General features: G+C 53.8%; 1 protein-coding gene and 1 long non-coding RNA gene across 15 annotated transcripts in view; both read right to left on the bottom strand.

Moving 5' to 3' along the window:
* The window catches only part of CYB561 (cytochrome b561), a 14,968-nt gene extending 13,187 nt beyond the window's left edge, over positions 1-1,781 (bottom strand). For 2 of the 14 annotated variants that reach the window (XM_081804761.1, XM_081804765.1), the window contains exon 1: positions 622-748. Coding sequence is in view for 2 of the 14 variants with exons in the window: in XM_081804760.1 (XP_081660886.1) it covers positions 1,631-1,641 (11 nt within the window). In the remaining 12 variants the exon portion in view is untranslated. The other 12 variants (XM_081804763.1, XM_081804766.1, XM_081804760.1 and 9 more) reach the window with 11 other exon arrangements.
* Positions 1,782-9,905: 8,124 nt separating this feature from the next.
* On the bottom strand, positions 9,906-11,734 carry LOC115943545 (uncharacterized). Its single transcript, XR_004078116.2, has 3 exons — positions 11,696-11,734; positions 11,304-11,365; positions 9,906-10,002 (listed from the first exon to the last, which is right to left on the bottom strand). It is a non-coding gene; the product is annotated as an uncharacterized LOC115943545 (long non-coding RNA).
* Between the last annotated feature and the right edge of the window lie 5,395 nt (positions 11,735-17,129).

Here is a 17,129-nt window from a genome sequence, read left to right as displayed (position 1 = left end):
CTCAGTTCTGTATCCTCTGTGCCCACAGCTCAGGGCCCACTAGGGCCAAGCCCACGAGCCAGGGTTTCCCAAACGAGGAACTCCTACCCTCACACCAGGAAGCTGCGGATGTTCCAGAACACGGAAAGGCTCTCCTAGCCGGATATGTTCCACCAACAGGCCAGAGAGACAGGTTGAAGGAGGCCTCGCCACCAGCAAAGCAGTTCGGCCAGTCTTGGTTTCAGGTTTCAAAAGAACAGTCGTGGCAAAAGTTGGTTGAACCACATCTACCCTACCTTGTTTCTAGAATATGGCGTGAGCCCCTGGATAAACGTGAGGTCACCTGGCGCTCCAGTCTCACTTCCGCAGACTGGCACGGAGGCTGACCCAGGGCCCGAGGCCGACAGCTCCCGCAGAGCGCACGGCCTGCTCTCTCACCTCTGGCCCTGCTGCGTGGGGCTCGGGAGCAGGTGAGGCGAGGGGCAGGTGTGGTGGCAGGTGAGGGGTTGGGGAAAGACGCGCGGCGGCTCGCGAAGGGGGGGGGAACGGGGGGCGGGCCCGTTCCGCTCCGGGCACACCTGGACCCCTCCCCCCGGCTCCGCGCGGGGGCTCGGCTCGCACCCACCCGCCCGGGCCGCCTACCTGGCCGGGCGCCGGGCCCGGAGCTCGTCCCCGCCGCGCAGCGCCGCCCCGCGCACCGGCCGGCGAGCTCCCCGCGCCGCGCGCAGGCTGCTCAGCCGGTTCCGCCGGCCTCGCCCCGCGCCCAGCTACGGCGTCGCCATGACGACGGGGCGGCGGCCGCGGGTGGGGCGCGAGGCGGGCGGCGCGGCGAGGGTCAACGCGGGGGCAGGGGGCGCCGGAAGTGCCCCCCGCGCGTCCGGGCACTCGGGGCAGGGCCCGGCGCCCACTGGTGCCCGGCCCTCCGGACGGGGCCCCGCCGGATCCCGGGCCCAGACCTTGACGCCGCGCGACAGGGGCTGCGGCGCGGGGCGCTGAGGGGCGACAGCCGCGGCCACCGCGACCCCGGCCTTCTGGACCCGAGCTCGGGTAACCTTCGAAATCCGGGCCTCGCGACCCGGGGCGCGTTCAGGGACGCAAGAGGGTCTGCGACCCCGTGGGTGTGGGGGCCTCCTGCCCAGGCCTGACGCGGAGGCCGCGGGCGCTGCTGGGGGGATGGGCTGCGGGGCGGGGACCGGGACCCGGGACGGGGACGGGGACGGAGCCCGGGCGCCGAGGGGAGGGGCTGCCCGCCCAGAGAGCAGCCGCCGGGCCTGGGCCTGGGCCTGGTCTCCGCGCTTCCTGAGTCCCTCCACGCCTTCCCCCTCCCCCGCTTCCCTCCTGCCTTCTTACCCTTTCCCCTGGCCCCGCCTCGGGCTCAGGTGGCCACTAGGTGTCAGACACGGCCCGGGCCTGGGCCCACGCTGCAACTCCCGCAGCCCTGGGGACACATCCCCTCCCTCCTGGCCCCGAGGGAGATATCACTGGAGGGGAAGTCTGGACTCACCCCTTCCCCAGTACCACCTCCCCAACACACACACATACACACACACTAGGTGACTTCTTTTTTGCGCCCCTTTCTCAGGGGGCCTTGTCTGAGACTGACTACCCACCCCCCAGGCAAACCAGCCTAAGGATAAATACCAGTTCTCACCAGCCGCTCATGGAGGCCTAGACCTTGCCAGCGGCAGCCTCCCCTGTCCCAACAGCGGAGAGGAGGATGCCAAGGCCAAGGCTGGGGCCAGCCCCTACCGCAACCCCCTATCCAGGAAATGCTGTGGGTAGATAACAAGTCCAGCTCAGACTTCTTACAAGCTCAGAACAAAAGGTTCTTTCCTGTCAGATGCCTGGCAAGGCTCACCAAGAGCCTGAGGGTAGGAGGGAAATGGGGTTTCCTCGCCTGGAGTTGTAAAAGAGACACCCCTCCCCCAGGGTGTCGCTCCCCCTCCCCCTACCTCCCACACTGTGGGCTTCCCATGGGCAGTGGCCAAAGGCTCCTGAAGGACCCTGGCCAAGGGGGGCCTTGGGGATCTAATTCCCCCTTACAGAGAGAACATACTGTCAAGCCCATGGCAAGACACCCAAGGGTGCCCACTGCCCTGGGCACACCTAAAGGGGCAAACACAGCAGGGCCCACCCCTCAGAGTGACCAAGCTTAAACCTGCCACAGCATAAATTTGTTGGAGTAGCTTTCCAGTTGGAGGGAGTTAATGGACATTTTAAATTAAGAAACAGCTTCCTTAGCGTGCCAACAGGCAAACAGCAGGCAACAAATGCTCTGTGTGTTAAATGTGGAACTGAGCCATCTCCCATTGTTTGGCGTGTATATCTGGGCTTAGGGGAGGAGGACTGGAGTGGGCAGGGTGGCACAGCGGAGCAGAGCCTGCTGGGAACTCTGTGATTTGAGTGCTGAGCTTCCCAGTATAGGGCTTTCAACCCCTTCCAAAGCTGGGAGAGAGACGCCTGCTGAGGCATGATGGGGCCCCTTGGGTCCTTCTTCCCCCTGCCCCCATGGTCCTATGGCCCTGGGCAGCAGCATTTTCCTCTTAGAAGGGAAAGAATACCCTGCCAGCTTACAGTGGGGAGGGGATGGAGGTGGTGCTCTGATGGAGGTAAGGTGCCTCCCTGGGGATCAGGCACACTGGGACTTAGCTCTAAGGGCTCAGGGCTCCACTCAACCATTTTAAAGAGCAGGTGATCCCACTAAACTGCCATCAAGCACCAGAATCCCCACCCCAGGATGGCAGACACTCCCACTCTGTCCCCACTCCCTGCTGCTGAGACTCCTGCCACAGAAGCTAGAGAAGCTTCCACCCTACAGCTGGGGGCAGAGGTAGGAAAGAGCAAGCCAGTGGAGCAGCACCAAGGTGCCTTCTTGAGGACAGAGGTTGTGGTCCAGGGCATTTTCCATGCAATCCTCTCCCTTCTCGAATTCACAAAGCCACACTAGACTCACCACATTCACTCCTGCCTCTCCGTTGGAATGCCCTGATCATCACCTGGCTCATTCCTTCAGATCTCCACTTCTGAGACAGGCCTCCCTGATCATCCAGTCCAGTGGCTGGGGTCGAGGTTGAGATGGAGGGAGAGGCTTTGCATTAAGTGTGCTCATGACAGCTCTGGGAAACCACACTTGGCGCTCACCCTGTTCTTTGTCCAAAAGCATTTATTTAGAGGACAGGAAGAACCAAGAGGGTGAGCAGAATGTACCTCATGAGTAGGACCTCAGATCCCCCTGGGGAACCAGGCTGATCAGGGCTGCCCTTACTAGGGTTCCCAGATTGAGAAAGATGGATTCCCAGTTAAATTCGAATTTAGTATTTTTTTGGCATCAGCATGCTCCACTTATTAGGTGTAATATACTAAACATGTGTTCGTCATTTATTTGAAATTCAAATGTAGCTGGATATCCTGTATTTACCTGGCAAGCCTACCTTGCTCCTGTCGGGGAAGGACAGGAGAGGAGCCTCCTAGCCATTCTGGCCCCTCCCAGCAAAGCTTCCCCACCTCCAACAGGCTGAATTACCCAGTTAACTCCTGTTCCGAGTCAGGTCAAGGTGCATCCAAAGCACATTCCTGTTCTGCACGGGATGCAGGCAGAGGCCTTCACCTTGGGCTACAGAGAATGCAAAAGGCATAGGAGATGAGGTTCCCCAGGCCAAAGCTCTGTAAGACACACACACACGGCATTCATTCACGCTGTACAACAGTGACTGATCGCGTGCCAGGTGCTGGGCGACCCTGGGAAAATATCAGTGGACATGACAGGCACAGCCCTGTTCTCTCAGGCCTCAGCTCCTGGAAAGGCAACCCAGATGCAAGGGTCAGGGAAGGCTTCTGGAGCCTGTGGCGTAGACTCAGAGAGCGACAGGACGGCAGGGGCTCACCTGGCAGAGGGACAGTAGGGAGAGGGCAGGAGTGTTCTGGCCAAAGAAACAGCTAGAGTGGCTAGTGTGCCACGCAGGAGATGGACACGGCCTGACCGTACAGCCTCGGGGCTCCTGGGCCACTGGCAGCAGCGACAAGCCTGAACCGAAGCCGGCGCAGGCTCTGGGAGCTGGGCCTTGCCGCGGGATGGCCGATCACGGACGGACACATCCCCTGACCCGTCTACAGAGCGGGGCCCGCCTGCTGCTCAGGGCAGCCCCCTCAGGCCCGCTCCCTGAGGAGCTCGGTCCAACTTCCTCGAAAGGAAAATGAGTCTGATTCTGAAAGTACACGGCCACTTCGATGAGCTGAAGATGGGACTGGAATCACTCAGGGAGAAACACCTGTCTTTCTGCTTCAGGGGCAGCAGCCCCAGCAGGGGCAGCCAGAGCGTCCAGTGGTCCAGTGAAGGCGTGGCAGGGACGCAGGGGGCTGGCCACGATGAAGACAGTCACCCGGGACCTCCCGAGTTCCAGGGCGTTGGGCTGAGGGATGTCACAGGCTGCGCGTCCCAGGCTGACCCCAAAGCTGGCCCAGTCTGGGAAGACGAGACTCAGACAAACAAGAGTAACCTGCTCACAAACCAATTTAACACTGTGGGACGGCTGGAGAAGCGAAGAGAATCAGCGTAGTCAGGCCAACCTTTCCCTCTGCCAGGCTCTGAGGGAACTGGACGTGGGTTAGATAAACAGTGAGGACCAGCCTGGAGCAAGAGGGGGCACGATGGCCCTGGGCACCCAAGGTGGGAGGCCATGAAAGGGGTGGGCTTTCCAACCTCCCAGGGTGTTTCCGTGCAGCCCCCTCGGGAGGGAGGGATCAGGAGGAAGTCTGTTTTCTCTGGCCCTTCCTTTCTTCTTTCCTTCCTCCCTCCCTTCTTTTCCTTTCTTTCAAAGAAGGTTCATTGGGCACCAATTTGTGTCAGGTGCTGTCTGGGCCCTGGAGAAATACTAGTCAATTAACAGAAGGTCCTGCTTTTATGTAACTTATATGAAGTGGGGGCGACAGATAAGTAAAAAGTAAACTAACAAACGACACATACACACACAGACGTGTACACCCACACACAGAAACCTAGTTGCGTGTACCAGCCAAGTGTTATGAAGAATTAATAAAGCAGGAGAAGGGCTGGAGTGTCACAGGAGGAAGGCTCTCTGAGGGGAGAGGGGTGCAGGCCCTGTGAAGATCTAGGGGAAGGAAAGTCCAGCAGAGGGAAGAGGGAGGGAGGGCAAAGGCCCTGAGGCAGGACTGTGCATTGTTGTCAACTCCATCCTGCCCTGCCCTCTAACACTCCCCTTCCCCCAACAGAGGACACGCTGTATACAGAAGGTGAAACAAGAATGCCAAGAGGTCCTCCGGGAGGGCAGAGGTTGAAGACGTGAGGTGTGTCACAGGGACTCAGCGGCGGTTCGTGGGGCGTCTAAGAAGTGTCCACAGGCCCATAGTTGTATCTGATTACTGAGCACGTCCTTCACACAATGGAGAATCTGGATGGAGGGTCACAGTTAGTAGGGCACCGCCAAGCTCCCCTTGTCCAGCATGGCCCAAGCAGGAGGCACTGGAGCCCAGCTCCGGGACCTCACTCCCTTGGGCCAGCTCTCCCCTCCAGGAAGAAAACTTGAAGAGGTTTGTATCCCAGTGGCGTCCTCCAGCCCCACCTTCCTCTTTTCTCCTTGGGTAGATCAAGTCGGTCGGGCAGTCAACAAACATTGAAGACCTGCTCTGTGAGTGCTAGGGGCAATCACCGTGGAGAGCGCGGGTGTGAGGCCTGGGGTGAAGGGTGGCCAGAGCCTTGGGTGTTGTCAGCAGGGGCATGGGGAGGGAGGGAAGATCCTACTGATAATGGGAGCCATCTAATTAACTCCACAAACCAGCTATAAATAGCAGGGCTAGGACTCTTGCACTTTGTCCAAAGCCTGTGACAGCTCTGTGTTCTCGTCTTGACCCTGAAAGCTGTGCCAACTCTAGCTCCATACCCTCTGGTTCCTGGGCAACCTTCCCGTGACGGGAGTGCAGCAAGGGTGTGGTGGCCACGCTGAGCCAAAAGTGAGGGGTGACCAAGCCATGGCCCAGAGGGTGCCCCCAGTGGGTGGGAGATGGGCAGAGGCTTAGGCAGCATTCCCCACGTGTGGCTTTACGGCATCCCTCTCCAAGTCAGACCTCAGCTGGACCCAGAAGAGCAGAAAAAAAAGGGGGCACTTGTATAAGACACTGTCTCTGATGAGTGCACTAAGGCTGATGACTCTTCTAAGGTCCTAACAAGTTAGCAGCATAACTGTCCTGAGTCAGAGGTTTCACTTAACCCAGCTCCATCCCTCCCACCTCCATCCTTTACACTCTCTTGACCTTGGCCATCACCTCCTACCTTGAGTGCTCCTATCAGCCCAGCTGGTGCTTTTTGAGAGCAGATTAGATTTGAAGGCACCTTGACCTTAGCTCAGAATCTCCCTTACCCAAGAAGCCACGCTCCTTTGATCCCTCCCAGCCGATCAGTGGGAGACGTTAACAAGTGGGCTGCAGCCAGGGAGAATTGCACCCCTCTCAGCTGGTCCCCCAGTTCAAATTGATCCTTGTCTCTCGCCTCATTGCGCCCTGTGAGCCAGTCATGCCTCCTGCTCTAGCACGGATCCGAGGGGCCTATTCTGGAGCAGGGGTGGGACTGGGGCCTCCTGGGCTGGCAGCAGCCCGTAGCTCAGGTCTCCTGGGTAGGCTTGCTTCAAAGTCTCACTCTAAAGCTCCAGGGCCCAAGAATGTTGCCCGAGGGCTGGCTCTTAGGTTCCAGAACCTAAGACTATATCTTTGGAAGGCAAAGATACTACTTGGAGGCTTTAATAAGTCATCCATCCCAACATCCCATTATTTCCTGTGAAGTGAAGCCCTTTACAGCTTGAAGGGCAATGTCATGTCCTGACATTGATGGGACTTTGAGCACTCTCATGTATCTTGGGTGTTTCTCCCCTTCCAAGGGCCTCTCCTCATTTGATAAATTCAGGCACCCCCAGGGCTTCTTTTGGCCAAAGGTTCAGTCCTGGCTTCCCTTCACCACAAAGTCCAGACCCAGCTGCGCCTGCCTGCACACAAGCAAATGTGGGGGCCCCATGGAAGTGAGCCCAGCTCCTGAGCTCTGTGGTGGCCCGGTGCTCTGTTTACCACCCCCATAGCATCCCCAGCGCTCAGGTGGCCAGGTCACAAGCCGTCCCCGAGATGACCAGGCCACTGCGGAGCCTGGCCCCATGCAGGTTCCTCCGTGGAGAGGCTTCTCCCCAGAAGCCCTGGAGCTCACACCCTTCTTGCCTTCTGACCTCGGAGGAGGTCTGCTAAGATAGAAGGGTCTCAGCTCACATTCTTTCCTCCTCCCGGGCATGTTGGTCAACCCTCCTCGCTCTCAAGGGGGGTGACATGAGGTGGCCTCTGTCTCACTGCATAAGTCCGCTGCCACCTTCCCCTCAGCCTGGGACATTCTGACAGCTGTTTAAAATGCCCTCTCAAGAGTACTCCCTAAAACAAACGACTGCGAAGTAACGAAGAATGTCATTCTCTTCCCTATGAGTCCCTCCTCTGACCCACGTTTGATACCCTCAGGGAAAGGGTGGGGAGGCCAGGCAGGGTCAGGGTGCTGCCGGGGGCTGACAGCAGGGCTGGAGGCCCCTCAGGGGTCCTTGGTGCTCTTCCTTGGTGAGGACTTCACCAGGGCCCTGGGCATCGACAGGTGGGGGGTGGACCCCGAGATGAATTTGCCTCCTGTGCCCGGGGTCCCACGATGGAGGCTGTGTTAGAGCCAAGAGACAGGCGCCTCTCCTCCAGCCAGCGGGAGGCTGGCCGGACCCCCAGCCCCAGGCTCCCAGCGCCACGCCCCTCTGATGGCAGCTCCCCTCCCCGCTTCTCTGTGGGCCCCCCAGGTTTCTGTCTCTGCTGCCACCCTCGGCCTGGATTCACTCTCGTCCGCCTATTTCTCAGCTTCTCTCTCGGGGCTCTCTCCCTTCCCTCCCTCCCTGTCTTCCTGGCGGACCCGAGCTTCGCGGGGCTGCCGGGAGGCGGGTGACAATCAGCAGCTCGGGTGTGCGCAGCAGTCTCCCGGCCCCTCTCTGGGAACACTGCGCCAGCTACACACAGCCACAGGAAGGCCCCGTCGTGCTTTGGGGACAGTTAGACTCCTGAGCACCCCCCCCAGCCCCTGAGCTCCCCTCGGGGCCCCGCTGGGGCTGGGGAGGGGTCGCCCGGGAGCCGTGCCCTGGGCCCTCGGAGCAGGAGCGCCTGCCGGCGGCAGCCAACGAGGCCCGGGCCCCGCGACGGCCCCTCAGCAGCGCACGGCCGTGCCTGCTGCACGGGCGGGGGCCCGACTCCTTCCAGTCAGAGTCTCCGCCCAGCGGCCGGTACCTGCGCCGCCGCAGCCGCGCCAGGCTCCGGAAGCGTGAGCGCGCCCGGCGTCCACCGGCCGAGGCCCGCGGGGAGACGTGCGCCCGCGCCCGCGCCCGCAGTGCTACTCCCGGAATGCCCTGCGGAATGCCCGGCCTCGCTCTGGGGAAGAAAGGGCAGGCCAGGCCTGGGGGGACGACGGCTGGGGAGCAGGCAACACGAGGAGGGGGGCGTTCGGGGCAGAAGGAGCGAGAGAGGCGAGAGGGGCGGGAGGGAGCCCGGGCCCGAGAGCTCAGGGTCGGCCTGACACTCCGGTGGGGCGGCTTCCGTAGACCACTGAGTCATGAGCAAAAAGACGGAGTCTGAGTCGCAAACGCTTTTTAGTTTGCCAAGTAAAGACATTTACAAAAATCCGTTGTTTTCTCACACCACCATTTTATGAAAGAAGTAATATTTTAACTGCAAAAAAAAAAAAAATAGAAAGGATATTTGGGATAAAAGATAATGTGACCAAGAAAGGACAACTGGCCACTTGGCTGATACATGCTGATTGACTTTTTATATCGACTATTCTTGTTTTGCTCCCTTTCTTGCTGACTCTCGAACACTTTATCAAGGCCAGAGCCTCCAGCGATGGGTCTCCTCCTGGGAGCACTGATACAGGGACCTGCGGAGGGAGGGCCAGGACCGGGGATGTGAGGAGGCAGGGGCCACACCAGGGAGGACTTTGGACTTCACCCTGAGGAGTGCGGATTTTATCCCTGAGATGATGAGGGAAGCGTTTTGCCAACCCATGGTGTTTTCAGGTTTGTGCTTTAGGACAAGCATCCATTCCCAGGCTGCCCATGAGAATGGCCCTCAGGGAGAGTGTCAGAGGGGGAGAGCAGAGGAGGGGCCCCTGAGAGAGGATGAGGGTCTGTAGGTGGGGGCAGTGGCACTGGGACTGGGAGGGGGGCTGGGCACTGCCGGGAGGAGGTGGGGCGAGAGGAGCCGCCCAGAGCCAGGAAGATAAAGGTGTCACGTCTGTCCAAGTTCACGCAGGGACTGCAGCAGAGGTCACCTCACCAGGGGCAAAACCGGGAGACGCGGGTTTGAGATTTGGGATTAAAAATAAGAACTTCCTGACTCTAAAGAGGATGGCACTCAACGTACCTCGTGAAAGTAGATGGAGACAGTGAGCATTCTGGAGAGCAGGCGGGGACAGTGCAGTGGCTCACAATGGGGCATTTATCTGACTTTGCATTTGGGCTCCACCACTCGGGTGACCTTAGTCAACTTACTACCTTTTTGTGCCTTAGTTTCCTCATCTGTAAAATGGAAATCCAATAGTAGCTAACTCATAGGGTTGCTAGGAGATTGAAATGAATTAAGATATATAAAGCACTAAAAGAAAAGGATACATAAAGCACTTAGATGCTTGGCTCAATGGACATGGCCTGATATTATTGTACATTGTTGTATCTACAGCACCCACACAGCACCCACAGCATTGGAGGGACCATTAATGTTGGTGAAATGGATAAGGAGGTATGACCGGGACAAATGCCAGGCCTGGCTTTATGGAAGGACTAGGGTCTAGGACAGGACTTTGAATGCTCCTTGGTGGGCTTGGGGCGGGGGGGGGGGGTACTCACACCTCCTGAAGGTTCTCTGGGATCCAGCAGCATCTCAAACAGGCAGAAGGCAGGCAGAGAAAAAGCACAAAGGATCCCGTGGAGGGCAAGTGGACCAGAGGACCCATAGCAGCTGTGGGAGTGAGAAGAGCTGGCTCTTCAGTCACCCACCTCTTCACACCAAAGGACCGTACCCTCCAACACTGAGTCTTCATCTCCTTTCCCTCCTACCCCTCAAACCTGCTTCTAGAATGTTCCTCTCCTAGGAACATATCTTTCAAAGCATTGTCACCCCCCTCAACTCCTCCACCCTTCCCCTCCAACCAGCCAGCCCCTGCCTCCTTTCGGTCCCACCTCCCTTGGCACACCCCCTCAATCTACCACTTCCCTCAGACTCTGCGGGACCCTAGCCCACTGTCTTTTCCCACCACCTCCAGGCCCTCTCAGTTTGTTCATCTCATCTTCATTGATGGCTCTAAGATACAAATGTAGTCAGGGCACTGCCCAGCCTGAAGCCTTCCTTAGGAGGAAGTCTGGCCGGTCACCTTGGCTTTGGCAGCCTCAGCCTCTGTTCACAGCCTAGTGCTGAGCCGCATGAATTTCTGTTTCCTCTGCTTGAAATGTGTCTTCCAACAACTGGCCCAATCAGATCAATTCCTACCCCTTCTGTCAGGGCTCAGCCCAAGCAACACCCCTAGCAGGGGCTCAAGAACCCATCATGTCTTCGGGAATTGCTTGTTAAACATCCGGGTAGTCTGTGTTGGTGAGACCATCTCTGACTTAAGCACAGTGGTCTCAGGAGAAATGTGCAGAGGAACAAGTGAGAGAAAGAAAAGCAGGGAGACATTGTTAATGAAGACCAGGCAAAATTAGGTAATAGGAGACAGGACAGCTATGAGTCAAAGATTACTCAGAGGTTCCTGGCTGGGAGGCGGAGATGGGTTATCACTGTCCACAACTATGGCAAAGTTGAGCTTTACCCTAGGCCCGGAGTGAAGAAACGCCCCTTCCCCTCTGCCTTGCTTCCTGGAAGCCAGGGGCCTGACACCCCAAAGGCAGAGGGTAATATAGAGACAGAGTCCAAGGATACTTAGTTGCCACAGGACATTGTCTATGGAATGCCAGCATTTTTTAAAAACAGTATCTTGCTTATCCAATTTGTGCTTGACATGAAGCTGTGGGGGGAGAGTTAAAAGGAGACTTGAAAGTTAAGAAAACTGGGGCGCCTGGGTGGCTCAGTCGTTAAGCGTCTGCCTTCGGCTCAGGTCATGATCCCGGGGTCCTGGGATCGAGCCCCGCATCGGGCTCCCTGCTCCGCGGGAAGCCTGCTTCTCCCTCTCCCGCTCCCCCTGCTTGTGTTCCCTCTCTCGCTGAGTCTGTCAAATAAATAAAATCTTTAAAAAAAAAAAAAGAAAGAAAGTTAAGAAAACTTACTCAAAAGAGAAAAGTGCTGAGGCCAAGCCGAAGAGTGAATTCGACAGATATTCTGCATGAGACTGTAACAACGCACATAAACAAAGTGGTTTTCATCAGCTCCCAGGTTCCAGGTTCTGTGGGAACACTGGGGCTGACGGGGCTGTCGGAACCGCCACCAGCCTCTGCAGGTGCACCAACAGACTCGAGTTAACGGGATCAGCCCCCTCCTCACCCACCAGTGAGACCAGCCCTGAGGGTATACAGTTTACAAGGGATGCAGAAAATTTGCAGTCTGTTCACAAGAGGGTGATCAAGTGCAGAGAAATCTGGAAACCATCTCTTCCCGGGAATCACTGAAGGTGATAAATTTCTCCTGGAGCAAAGGAGACACAGACCTGGAAGCTACCTACCTCTCGTGCTGGAGGGCCGTCGGGTCAAAGAGAGGAAAGACTCACTAGGTGTTTCTCTAGAGAACAGAGTGAAGAACAGCCAAGTAAAAACGACGAGACAGGAGATGCAGTTAGCATAAGAAACAGTTTCTAACAACTAGAGCAGCCTAGCCCAGCAAGGTAGTGAGCTTCCTGTCGCTGGAAATGTTCAAGTGGAGGCAGGGGGGTGTCAAGGCTACTGTAGGCATCACTGGTAAGAGTTCCCAACCATTTTTCTCCTCCCAAACATCCCAGTGTTAAGGAATCCCATGTTTTGAAATACTGTATCTATTTCATAAGCTGTACTTATTCAAAGGAAAAAATATCCCATTTTAATAGTCAAACACCTGTCTCCTGTCAATCATCAGATGCTTAGGCAGGCTAAGCCCACTGACTAGAAGTGACTCAGCCGTGGGGGGCTGGAAATGCTTCTAAGAAGAGGAGGTGTGCCTTTCGGCCAGAACCCTCTCTTCCAACAAGGTGCCAAAACGTCCGGCCACAGGGAAAGAAGAGAGGCAGCACTGTATGTGCTCTATGCCTTTTAGAAAACACCGAGTCGCTCCTTTGGCCACATACATGCGAATCTTCAAGAAAGGTGAAATTGTCGACATCAAGGGAATGGGCACTGTTCAAAAAGGACTGCCCCACAAATGTTACCATGGCAAAATTGGAAGAGGCTGCAGTGTTACCCAGCATGCTGTTGGCATTGTTGTAAACAAACAAGTTAAGGGCAAGTTTCTTGCCAAGAGAATTAACGTACGTACTGAGCATATTAAGCGCTCCAAGAGCCAAGATAGCTTCCTGAAACGTGGGAAGGAAAATGATGAGAAAAAGAAAGAAGCCAGAGGGAAAGTTACCTGGGTTCAACAGAAGCACCAACTTGCTCCGCCCCGAGGTGCACACTTGGGCAGAACAGGTGGACAGGAGCCTGAGCCGCTGGAACCTGTTGCCTAAGAATTTGTGGCTTTATAGGTGTAAAAATAAGTTAGTAAGTAAGTAAATAAGTAAATAAAAGACCTCTGGACTGTTTTTGTTTTTTTTTTCCCAAAAGGAGCTTATGACAGAGCTGGGATTTAACTTGGGGTTCTGCAAGCCGACAGGGGGGTCCGAGGGGCAGGGAAAGACTCTGGTTGGGAAAAAAAAGTTCCAGAATAAACAACTTAAGTATACAGTGGGGCTGACATGAGGCTGGGGGCAGGAGGGTACAGATTCCAAGGGGCTGTCTATGCTCTGCTCCAGAGCCTGTCAGTTCAGTAGGGGCTTTGACCATGATCTCCAGGGGACAAGATCTACAGGGAGTGAAGAGGAGCCCAGCCCAAAAGGTAAAACCCAACTACCTTAAAAGTAAGACCCTCTGTGATTGAGACACCCCAAGGAAATGCAAACAAGTCACAAGCTGGGAATTCTATCTGCAGCACCTTGAAATGACAAGGGACTACTAGCCAGGATATTTGAAGAACTGTATGAATCAAGAAGAAAAAGAAAAGACGTGGGCAAGGGAAACAAACAGGAACAGCCCGGAAGAAGAAGCACAAATGGCCCCTAGACACAGGAGAAGGTGTTCAACCTCATCAGCAGCAAGGGACCGAAAACACATCCTCCCCACGTTAGAACTGGCACAAACTTAAAAATGCGACAAGAGTAAGTATTGGTGAAGATGGGGAGCAGCGTAGGAGTTCTCATCCTCTGCTGGCGGGAGTGCAAATCGGTATGAGTATTTTGTTTTGTTTTGTCTCTTATTTATTTTTATTTTAAGTAGGCTCCATGCCCAACGTGGGAACCCATGACCCTGAGATCAAGAGTCACACGTTTCACTGACCGAGCCAGCCAGGCACCCCCAGTATAAGTATTTTAGAAAGCAGTTTGACATTTGGGCACCCTTGAACTTTTGCATGTCTTTGAACATCTGCATACCCTTGACTCAGCGATTTTACTCCCAGTGTATTCCCCAGAGCAGTATTTCTCAATGAGGACCAGTTTTGCTTTTGTTTTACTTTCCAGTATGCTGGGGGAAACAGTCGTTTTGTAAATTACAATAAAAATGAATTTCTGAAAAATGAAGTGAAAAAAAAAACCTACAATATACAAGCCCTGATATTTTATTATTCAATTCAACATATGGTTACTTATGTATACCAAGGGGATGTGTACAAGCGTGTTACTGGCATATTGTTTTGTAATAGCAAAAAACAAGAGGTAACTCATGTGTCCAGTGATAGAATTAGAGACTGGGGAAATAAATCGTGGTGTCATCACGCTGGGTGATGGACTATCACAACTCTATGCAACAGCACCCATAAAGTCTCAGAATCATAACTGTGAGAGAAAAAACTAGCCTCAGAAGACTCTAATATGCCTTTTTGAAGAAAGCTTTATCAGAGTGTAATTTGTGTATTTTTTCCTTTTTTTAAAGATTTATTTATTTATGTTAGAGAGCACATGCGGTGGGGTGGAGATGCAGAGGGAGAGGGAGAGAGAGAATCTCCAGCAGACTCCCTGCTGCGCTTGTGTCAGAACTTCATTCCTCTTTAATGTCCAATAATATTCCATGATGTGGATATACCATATGTTGCTCACTCATTCACAAGTTGATGGACATCTGGGTTGTTTGCACTTTTCGGCTGCTTTGAATAACACTGCTTTGCATGCAAGTCTGTGCACGGCTATGTATTTTCATTTCTCTTGGGTACATTCCTAGGTGACAGTGTTTTTATAAAATTCTTAAACAAGCAAAGCTAAACAGTGTTATGTTTAGAAATATAAAGTACTGAAACTATTCTTTTTTTGTAAGTTTTTTTTATGGTTTTTTTTAAAAGATTTTATTTTTTTATCTGACAGATAGACAGCGAGAGAGGGAACACAAGCAGGGGGAGTGGGAGAGGGAGAAGCAGGCTTCCCGCTGAGCAGGGAGCCCGATGCGGGGCTCGATCCCAGGACCCTGGGATCATGACCTGAGCCAAAGGCAGACGCTTAACGACTGAGCCACCCAGGTGCCCCATTACTGAAACTGTTCTTTAAAAGCGAAGAGAGTCGGGGCACGTGGGGGGCCCAGTCACTTGAGCGACAGACTCTTGGTTTCGGCTCAGGTCATGATCTCAGGGTCCCGGGATCGAGTCCTTGTATCGGGCTCTGCGCTCAGTGCAGAGTCGGCTTGAGACTCTCTCTCCCTCTCCCTCTGTCCCTCCCACTTGTGTGCTCTCCCTCTCTTTCTCTCTCAAATAAATAAATAAATCTTTAAAAGTGAAGAGAGTAATAAACACAACATTCAGGGGGGTCAGTCGGGGGTGCATGTGGGAGCAGAAGATGGAAAAGGGAAAGATGGGTCTCAGCTAGATAAGAATAATGTGGCAGAGGGCATTTATGGTGTACATTTTATTGTGCTTCATAACATACATTACATTAGATATCATGTCTACATGCATATTTATATTACTTATAATGTATATATATTATATAAAAAGAAGACATTTTTAAAAACGGAAGGCTATCTCCAGTACCCTCATCCCATTGGGTTCTCATCTCACGATAACCAGGCCCCCACTCCGGCAGACAAGATTACACACGCTCTGGCCACCTGTCCGCACTTAGCCTGTTCACAGCTCCCTGTGTACCAGCTACACCGGCCCTCTCTCTGGCTGGTTCTCGAAGGTGGGGCGCAGCTCCTGCAGGTCCACAAGAGCCCCTCCCCAGAGGTCCGCAAGCTTCTTCCCTGAAGCTCTGGGTGGGACAGCATGTCTGCTTGTCTTCCTCTCTGTACCCCAACACCGGCCTCGTTTACTTTGCAACATAGCATTGTCATCCCCCTGCCACAGACACATGCACAGCGGGGCTCTGTTTTGCTCTCTGCCGAGACCCCAGCGCGCAGAGGTGCCTGGCTGTAACAGGGTCTCAGTAAATACATACAGAGGGAAGTAAAGCAAGCCAAGCTTGTGATCAGATGGAGACTACTGTGTTATCCAACTGAGCTGCTCTGTGTTCACTGAAGGCACAAAATGGTGTGCCCTAAGTAACCTGGGAACAGATGCACCTCGGGGAAATGTAGGATTTCAGTTGGAAGTGCTTCTCTGACCCTCATGAGCACCTTCAAGGACCCCTAGGGGTCCAGGATCCCATTTGAAGGCAACTGGGCTAGGTGAGCCTTAAAATACCCTGCAAAGCTAGGATTCCACATTTCCGTGGTGGGGTGGCCTCTGGGAGAAAGGGGTCATACGGTCATCACCATCATAATCCAGACCCCAGATAGATAATTCTGGAAGGCAGTGGAGCATGAGCTTAGAGCCCAGGGAGGTCCGGGCTGGAGGTGTGGATTTAGAAGTTCTCCAGCTTCAACCCCACAATCTACTCTCATAATCTTAACTCTAGGGCTGCAATGACCAACATGAAAACCACTAGCCGCATGTGGCTATTGAACGTCTGAAATGTGGCCAGTGTGACTGGATTTTAATTTTCTTTGATTATATTTAATTTAAAAACAGAAGCAGTACAAAATGTTTTCCCATTGAACACAACACTATTGCTTTGGTAGGATTACATTTCACTCTAACTGTTGAAAATTTAGCATCCAAATTGTGATGTGTAAAATGCACACCAGATTTTTAAGACTTAGCACACACACACAAATGTAAAATATCTCGTTACTAATTTTTATAATGATTGCATATTGAAATGATAGTATTTTGGATATATCGGTTTAAGTAAAATATTAAATTATTATTACATGAATGCTATTAAAATGAATGTTACTGCTTTTTATTTTTTTAAATGTGGTTACCAGAAAATATACAATTCTGTGTGCAGCTCTCATTATATTTCTGGTGGACAGACATTTCCACCATCACAAGAAAGTTCCACTGGACAGTGCTGGTTGAGTCTAAACAAACTGTGGTCACCTTGGCCTCCCAGCATCCTTGTTACTCCCCTCCCATACTGGGCTCCTGCTTTCTGCCTGGGGGCCTACCTCTCTTAGATTCTGCCTTCTTCCCAAGGAAGCTGTCTTGCCTATCCCCTCCAGCCTGCTGGAACCTTCTTCCTCCCAACTCCTTAGCACCTACTACTGATACCAACCTTCACCACTGGCCTCAGGAACCTAATCTACTCTTCACCCCATTTTTTACATTAAAGGCAATAATCTTGTATTTCTCTTTCAGGCCAGTGCCTTGCATATAAACGAATGGGAGTGGATGGTTTTTTAAAATATTAATAACATCTTGGTTTTGTGTGACAACTGACAAGGGATCGGTCTTCATTGTCTCACAACCCTTTGAGGGAGGATGGAAAGTGTCTACAGCCATTTACACACGACAGAACTGAGGCTCAGAAAGGTTATTTTGCTCGGGTCATAAGGCTTGTTAAGTGTGGCCCAGATTTTTCTGGCTCCTGATCCAGTGCTATTTCCCCTACACTTTGCTTTGGGTGC

Source organism: Leptonychotes weddellii, chromosome 15 (assembly GCF_054177405.1).
Source record: "Leptonychotes weddellii isolate Sample4059 chromosome 15, ASM5417740v2, whole genome shotgun sequence".
In the NCBI taxonomy this organism is placed as follows: domain Eukaryota; kingdom Metazoa; phylum Chordata; class Mammalia; order Carnivora; family Phocidae; genus Leptonychotes; species Leptonychotes weddellii.
The sequence above is the reverse complement of the archived record's forward strand: the minus strand, read 5'-3'. Positions and strand labels throughout refer to the sequence as shown.